The sequence below is a fragment of the Pyrus communis genome, chromosome 9 (assembly GCF_963583255.1).
Source record: "Pyrus communis chromosome 9, drPyrComm1.1, whole genome shotgun sequence".
In the NCBI taxonomy this organism is placed as follows: domain Eukaryota; kingdom Viridiplantae; phylum Streptophyta; class Magnoliopsida; order Rosales; family Rosaceae; genus Pyrus; species Pyrus communis.
Genome location: NC_084811.1, coordinates 2,884,456 through 2,893,268, shown reverse-complemented (window position 1 = coordinate 2,893,268; position 8,813 = coordinate 2,884,456). Strand labels below are relative to the sequence as shown.

General features: G+C 38.9%; 1 protein-coding gene across 1 annotated transcript; it reads left to right on the top strand.

The window, feature by feature from the left end:
• Positions 1-857: 857 nt before the first annotated feature.
• On the top strand, positions 858-4,071 carry LOC137744222 (ankyrin repeat-containing protein ITN1-like). The gene is made up of 2 exons (XM_068484083.1): positions 858-1,589; positions 3,078-4,071. The coding sequence occupies exons 1-2, from the start codon at positions 984-986 to the stop codon at positions 4,059-4,061; spliced, it is 1,590 nt and encodes a 529-aa protein (XP_068340184.1). The 5' UTR covers positions 858-983; the 3' UTR covers positions 4,062-4,071.
• Positions 4,072-8,813: the final 4,742 nt, after the last annotated feature.

Sequence of the window (8,813 nt, the reverse complement as noted above, 5' to 3'; positions counted from 1 at the left end):
AAAAAAAAATTTTTGAAGTTTTAAAAGTATTTTCTACGAGAAGTTAATATGTTTTTTTTAAAAAGTATTTTAAGTGTTTTTTTTTTCAGAAATTACTTGTATTTTCATCAAAAAGCTTTCAGCAATTTTAGAAATACTTCCAAATGATCTCCTATATTAAGATTCGTATTTTTTATCTTGAGTCTTGATATATATATATATTTTATTTATTTATTTATTTATAAATATATATAAAGAAGATGTGTTGTGATCCAAGAAGGTAAGAAATTCTAAGAGAAGATGCAAGTCCTATATACGTTCAAATCACCCCAAAGGAGGATGGAAACTTTTGCACTTCGTATTTGGATAAAATATATAATGCATATCTTTTGATACGCTTATCAGTTCGGGGTGCTAGTGTAACTTTATGCTCCTGATACATTTAATCATCTCATTGATTAATTGTATTTTAATGTTTTATTTCTCTTTTTCTTCCTATTTTTATTGTATTAATTACATTTAAATTTTCATTTTCATTTTCATTTTATTCATCATAATATATTTTGATTACATTTAGGTAAACTAATTTTTTTAATATAATATATTCCCGTGCAATTTGTATGTTCTTCATTCAGGTACATTAATTCATTTGATGGGGTAACACTGCGGAGACTAAATTTATGGATAATGCTTGGGAGACCAAATTTTTTAAACCAAATTGCAAACCAAATTTTTTAAACTAAATTTATAGACTCTGTGTCACCTCATATTTTGGCACAATATTTTATAATGTTAGCACAAAAATCGATATTAAATTGTAAGATAATAGAGAGTCCATGCATTTCACTTTTGAGAGACTCCCCCCTAGTGTTTCTCAACTATAAATTTGCATGGTTTGGTGACTCCAATTGCTACCTGTTGTCTGCGTTTGTTTTGGCATTTAATTTCTTCTAAGTGAAGCAAAGTTCAGAGAGAGAGAGAGAGAGAGAGAGAGAGAGAAAATAATGGAGATCAGACCGCACAATGAAGATGAAGTGTACAAGGCATCACGGACCGGGAGTGTAGAATCCTTAAACGGGTTGATCAAAAATGACCCAGACATTCTATGGAGAATATCCCTGCAGACCGGCAAAACCGGAACCCCCTTACATGTGTCGGCTTTGCACGGCCACACTGAGTTTACCGAAGCCCTTTGCACTAAAAATCCCAAACTTGCAGAGCGGATGGACGCCGATGGACGCACGCCCCTGCACTTGGCTTCTGCTGACGGCCACAAGGAGACTGTCGAAGCTTTGTTATCTGTGTATGCTGATGCGTGCTTGCGTTGCGATGAAAAGGGAAGAATCCCTCTTCACTATGCAGCCATGAATGGAGAAGTTGAGGTGCTGCAGAAGTTGATTGATAAAAATCCTGAGTCCATGTATGTCAAAGTTGAAAACAGATCGAAGGAAACAGTTTTGCACTTGTGTATTATACACAACCAGTTAGAGTGCTTGAAACTGTTGGTTGAAAGAGACGACAGCAATGGCGAGTTCCTCAACTCAAGAGCTGGCTGCTGTGATGGTAGTGTGACCATCCTGCACTTAGCTTTGATGCTAAGGCAAATTAAGGTACGTATATATAGGTTTCTATACTGGATATTCTTAGTTTTTTACTATATTAATTAAATATGTTCATGTGTAAATTTTCTTTTGTTTGTTCCCCTTTATATATAGTTTATGGCATTAATCTCAGTTATTATTATAAAGTTTTTGGTTTTTTAGTTTTCAACATTTAATGCATTAAGTTTTTTTTGTCCCAATTTAGTACTTAAGTCATAATTAATTCTGAAATATTTTTATACATTCTTTAAATTTTTTGTCAGAATTTACGTTGATGCATCTACGTAGACAATAATTAGACGCCGGCAGGGCCCACCCACGTGAATATTAAAAAAGCTAAAATATTAAAAAATTAAAAACAGAGTTATCTGGAATCGCATATGAGGAGGTATTGCAGAGCTCTATCTCCCTCCCTTCGACTGCACATGGGCGGCGGTGGAATGAATCAACTCCCTTTTTGTGCTGCATATGGGTTTCCCTTCCCCAGATCTGCAACCCACTCCCTTCCCTTACCTCCCGTTCAACTGGAATAAAAGAAAGAATCCCGTCCATCTGCATCTCAAGAAGTTGTAGAAGTATTAGCAGTAGCACCGCTGCCGGTCATCGGTTCGGCGTCTTCAGCCGTCACCAACTCCGAATCCGAAGACAACCCATTGTCGCTGCGGGCTAATACGGATACTCCAGTTGGCTGGCCAGCCTACGGAAAGTTCAGTCTCGAATGGCTTAGGAACCTCGTGTTTGTTTTTTTATTGGGCATCTAGAAATCTGGACCCGAGCCAAGTGCCCGTGTTTCCCGTAGTGGTTGTCGATAGCTTGGTCGTCTGCCCATCCAAAATCCTCCCCAAAGATGCCAAACGTTGATCAGCTAGGCCTGGAATCTACCGTGGTGGTCGTCGGAGACCTTCGTGGACCTCCTTTTTCTTTTAAATGATCTTCACCCTTTTAGGTTTTTAGTATTTTAGTTTTTAAAAATTTTAATTTTTTTAGTTTTTAAAATTTTTTATTTTAATTTCTTAAAACGTTTTAATATCCACGTGCGCCCATATTGACACGTGACGTTCATTTATTGTCTATGCAGCTGCAATATCATTAGGAGGTTCTGATGAAAAACTTAACGAATGTATAAAAGTGTTCCAAAATTAATTATGACTTTAAGTACCAAACTAAGACGTAAAAACTTGATGTATCAAATGTTAAAAACTAAGAAACTTCAAAGTAGGAAACTGAGATTAATCCTAGTTTATATGCGCTTTCCCTTGTTGTTCCCCCTAGGAGCATAATTTCCATCATATTAATGAGAAATTTTTTAGTGTGACCGAAATACGCATAGTACACCATGTGTTTTTATATAAGTGATGAGAAATTATATTTTCTAAGTTATTAACTTTTTAACACACTTATTCCACTATTTATATAGTGATACGTGGTGTACCACTCCGTGTTCCAGTCACATTAAAAAATCTCCCCATATTAATGAAGTGTATATATTATTTACAGATTATACGTTACCTGCTTTCCGTTGATACTATAAGAGCAGAAGCAGTTGGTGTGAATGGGATGTCTCTGACCATGTCAGATGTCTTAGAGTACAGCAGCGTTGCAAGAGAGGACTTTAGCAGAAGCTTAGAAATTCAACAAATTTTGGTGGACGCAGGATTAATCAGAAGAGAAAATAATGAAAATGACAATCCTAACTCTGCTGTTGCCGCTGCCGCTGTTGTTGTATCACCAAATCCAAGAAGGGTAGAGAAGAAAAAGAAGCTTCACAAACGAGTAGCACCATCGGAAAAGGGATCAAAGCCAGCAAGGTGGTTCTTGACAAAATTGATGAAATGGTTAAGATATCCGGATGATTGGGTGAAGGACACACGTGGCTTGCTGATGGTTGTGGCTACGGTGATCTCGACCATGACTTTTCAAGCCGTAGTCAACCCACCTGGTGGTGTATGGGAACATAATGATACAAACACTACCTTTAATAATATAACAGTTTGCAGTGAAGAGAGTGTATGTAGAGTTGGAACTGCAGTGTTCGGCTACGGTAATGATCCCGATGATTACTTCCGCACTTTCATAGCATTCAATACCATCACGTTCCTTGCTTCTTTGAGTGTCACCCTTTTGCTCGTTAGTGGATTTCCTCTCCACAATCGGTTGTGCACGTGGCTCTTATCGATGTCCATGTGCGTCACTCTCGCATTCTTGGCACTCACCTATCTAATTGTGCTGTACGTGATGGTCCCTAATTACCGTTGTTTCGTTTCATCAAGCTTGTACCGGATATTCTTTATTCTTTGGATTACGTTGCTGGTCATAGGCAGCGTACTTCAGACTATCCGGTTTCTTATGTGGGTGATGAAGCGGTTGCGACCCATGTACTTCAGGTCAACATCAGGTCTCAAGAACATGGTCACCACTGGCTCCTTTTCACGTAAAGATCCAACGTGTTTTGAAGAGAATGATGTGCCTACAGTTGTGTGATTACTCTGCCGCGGTGTGTTTGCTTGAAACGATAATTATCTGGGTCATACACCCTTTATGCATGTAGCAATTAGGGTTTTAAGGTAATGAACTAGGTCAGTGACGCTTTCTGGATCCGGGTTGGTAATTCAAGAGTGTTGCTTAGCTATGATAAGTAATCCATCTGCTATGTAAATTAGAAGTGTTTGTTGTCTTTAATTTGATGCTGAACGCTAGCTACTTTATTATTATTATTCATTTATGTCATTTGTTATCACATTAGCAAACTAACAACTGTTCTCATTCTCTCTGCTAGTAGTTTGTTATTAGTTAATACAGTATAAATGGCTTCCCCCCCCCCCCCCCCCCGCGGCCTCCCCCCAAAAAAAAAAAACAGCATAAATAGCTAAACATTGTCTCAGGATTTGTTTGTAAGTGAGTGCTTTTAAAATGATTAAAAGTGTTTTTAGAGAAAAAATTTTGAGTTCCAAAAGTAATTGAAGTGCTTCATGCTTCTTCCAAAAAGCACTTCATGCGTTTTTCCAAAATTCACTTGCGTTTTTATTAATGATTAATTTCTAAAACACTTACAAACGAACGCTTTCACAAATATTCGCTTTTAAAGGACACTACTCGACTCAAGTAACAAGACATTCCTACTCACCGTCTGAAATTAGAATCTTAACATATATAAAATAACTCATTAAACTCACATAAAATAAAGGTAATGCACACACGTTAAACTACATATAATTTGTCTACGAATATAAATAACTTCTTACGTGTAACAATTTCTATGTTAATTTCAATAACTTAGGTTAAAAAGTCGGTTGCAGCCTTGCAGGCTAATTGTTCACAAAAAAGTGGTACATGAAAGTAACATGGTAAGGAAAGGTCCCCCATTGCACAGTGTTAGATTCTAAGCAACCACTAAGGTTAGCCAATTGCTAACGACATGCAGGTAGTCTCTGTGTTGTCGGTTTGGAGAAATTTTTAATTGTGATGGGAATACAAATGGTACATCACGTGTTTTAATAGAAGTGGTAGAAAATTTTACTTTTCAAGTTATTAACTTTTAGCACATGTATTACACCATTTGTATAATGACATGCGGTGTACCACTCCGTGTATCAGTCACACCGAAAAATCTCTTGTCGGTTTGAGTCTCCTCTCTCTCTTTCTCTCTCTCTCTCTCTCTCTGTGGTTAGGTGAAGGGGACAACACAGAAGCTTATGACATGGTGAATTAGGTCATGAAAAACCAACATTAATCCCACCAAAATTTGGATGCAAGTCCAAAAGGTTAACAACTACTGAGCAGTGCGATTTAGCCACTAAAAGTATGAGAGAGGGACACGCAATCGCTAATCAACTTTTAAGCATCCCATAACTTCGCACGCATCAAGATCTTATGATTCTTCACTTTCTTTATGTTTTGCTTTTGGCTTCCGAATATCACATGGGAAAGTGATGGTCCCCTCTCGTTGTACATTCCTCTCTGCAATTATGTCGGTTGGAGATCTGGTGCCATCACCCTCTACATTGGGTAAGACACTCGCATGAAATGAGGACGCTAAGATATCGATGTCCCAAATTCGTCACGTAATGGTTTATTTCATATAAGTCATTCTTTATTACTGATTTAAACGATTTAGATTAAAGAATTCCACAAAGAAATGTAGCAATACATTGAAGTTATGTTCTCTAGGTCACTTGATAACTAACGGTTTATGGTCATCCATCCTTAAATTTGATATTAAGAATTGAGATTAAAACATTAAACGCACATTCATTTATTATCCACCATGCATAACCCAAGGATAACTAACCATACATTCTTTTTAATCACTTGAGGACCTATTCAACATTTCTACAATAAGTGATGCCATGGAGATCATATTTTGCAGACAATATCTAAAGTCCACAATACAAGTAAGTCTACCTCTACTCGAGAAATGATTTTGATGTGTTCTACAAGATATAGTTTTCTTAGCATTTTCCTTCTAGACTACATCAATGCTTAATAGAATCTTTACTCTATAGAGAGTTAGGTAGGGGGCAACCAAAATGGAACCCACCAAGACTTGTTTGATTTGATCACTTTTATGTACTAAAAAAGCCACATTCAACTGCAAATCCCATTGACTCATTTATCGTGTAGAGTGGCATTCATAACTCATAAATCATCACAAAAACTTTGACGAAAAGAATGATGATCTTCATGATTGGCAATTGATGAGTATATGGCAGAAAACATCTTCAACTTTCCTCACATAAAAGACAGTTAAGGAGAGGAAAAAAAAAAAAAGACAAAATAAATGGTGTCAAATTAGGGTTTAGATTGAACATTGTTTGTGAGACATATGGGAAGCAAATTAAAGGTGTTTTTGCAGAGGGATTAATGGAGGTGAGGAGAGATAAGTGTGCATGAACAGAGAGGTAAAGAATGGCCAGTCCAACTTCAACTACCAGGCTCAGGGGTTCCTCGGAATGGCTTCAAAGTCTCTCTCTCTGCAATACCTTCATTGCACACCACCCATTCTGCTACACCCACCCAAAGAACATTTTCTTTTTCCTTTTCTTTTCCAAATAAGTGAACAAAAAGAAGATGATTTATAAACAGAAAGTTAGATTGCTGCTTTGATGATTTTTGGGTTGAGAGAGAGAAAAATGGGATAAATTTTCTCTCAGATTCTCCTCCTTATGATTTTTTTCATCATATCTTTTCTCCTATCATTACACAATGCAGAGGAGGACTACTTAAATGTTCATGGCCTACAACACCACCTGCATTTCATGGAGGACAATGCCAAGCTCCCCAAAACCTACATAATCACAAAGGTTCCAGGGAATATGAAGTGAATGCAGCTTCAGTTGTCTAAAATTTCAGAGCTTTACTTGGTTTGAACAGCTTCCACAAGGGAACGCCGTCGGTTGGTGACAGTAGAAACGTTTCTCCTTCTCCTTCTCCAATTCCCTACAGCGAGGAGGACGCTCCTAGTCCAGCTCCTGCTCCTGCTCCGGCGCCTCACATCCACGCGGGTTCGCATCATCTGCATCGCTTGCGCTCGATCCCAAAGCCTCAAAACATTCACAGAGAACATAGAGGGGGAATCACGAGGATACTTGTGGCTGTTCTTGTTTCAACAGGAGCTGCAGTAGTTATCTGTGTGTTCGGAATTATTTGGGGTTGCAAAAAGCACAGAAAGCATAAGAAGAAACCCACGAGAGTGATTTCTGTAGAAAATGATTTTCCCTTATTTTATTCATTCCCAGAATTACATGATATATAGAACACATTTGATACAATAATTAATTACAACTGAAATCACCAAGTCAACCCTATGCAATCATTCTAAATTTAATGCAATCAAGAGGATTGGGGAGAGATATGTGGAGATGATGGAATCTCGCTAACACCCCCCCCCCCCCCCGGGAAACTGGACGGCCTCGGTTGTACAAGTTTGGAGCAAAGAAAGGTGTGACGCGGCTTGTGCAGCGTTTTAGTAAGAACATCAGCTGGCTGATCGATGGATGGCACAAAGAATACGCGATGATTACCAACAACAACCTTTTCACGAACGAAGTGGTAGTCAAGTTCAATGTGACGAGTGCGAGCATGGAAGACGGGGTTGGCAGCCATGTAGGTGGCGCTAAGATTGTCGCAGTAAAGATGAACGGGAAACTGTATAGAGACACCTAGCTCATAGAGAAGATAGGATAACCATGTTGTTTCTGCACAAGAGTGAGAAAGGGACCTGTACTCGGACTCGGCACTGGATCTAGCAATAGTGGGCTGTTTCTTTGAGCACCATGAGACAAGGTTCGAACCCAAGTAAATTAAGTAACCACTTGTAGAGCGGCGTGTATCAGGGCACCCCGCCCAATCGGCATCGGAATAAGCACAAAGGCGTGCGGTTCGTAATTGAGGAGTAAATACAAGACCATGATCGAGAGTCCCTTTGACGTACCGAAGAATACGTTTGGCGGCAACAAGATGAGGAGCACGAGGGGCACTCATAAATTGAGAAACTGTATTCACCGCATAAGCAATGTCGGGACGTGTCAAGGTGAGATATTGAAGGCAGCCAACAAGTTCGCGAAACTCCGTGGGAGAAGAGAGGAGAGGACCATTAGTATTGGACAAAACCACCTTTGCAGCGATGGGTGTAGTGACGGGCTTGCAATGTTCAAGATTGTGCTTTTGTAACAAATCATGAGCATATTTTAATTGATTGATGTGTAGGGAATCACCATGAGTAAGAACCTGCAATCCCAAAAAATATTGAAGTGGACTAAGATCTTTGATGTCGAAACCACTGCCCAATGCATCAATAAAACGTTGTAGCAAAACATTATCACTACCAGTGAGAACAATGTCATCAACATATAGGAGCAAAAATATGGTGTGATGACCAAACCGATAATTGAAGAGGGATGGATCAGCAACACTTTGTGTGAAACCGGCAGTGATGAGGAAGGAGCTAATGCGATGGAACCATGCTCGGGGCGCTTGTTTGAGACCGTAGAGAGATTTGTATAACTTGCATACATAATGGGGACGATCAGGGTCAACGAAACCAGGAGGTTGAGTCATGTAAACATCTTCTTGGAGGAACCCGTGAAGAAATGCATTTTTGACATCGAGTTGGCGTAGTGGCCAACCATGAGAAATGGCAACACTTAGAACCGTTCGAATGGTGGTAGGTTTTACAACGGGGCTAAAGGTCTCCCCATAATCAACTCCGGGCTGTTAATGAAAACCCTTGGTGAC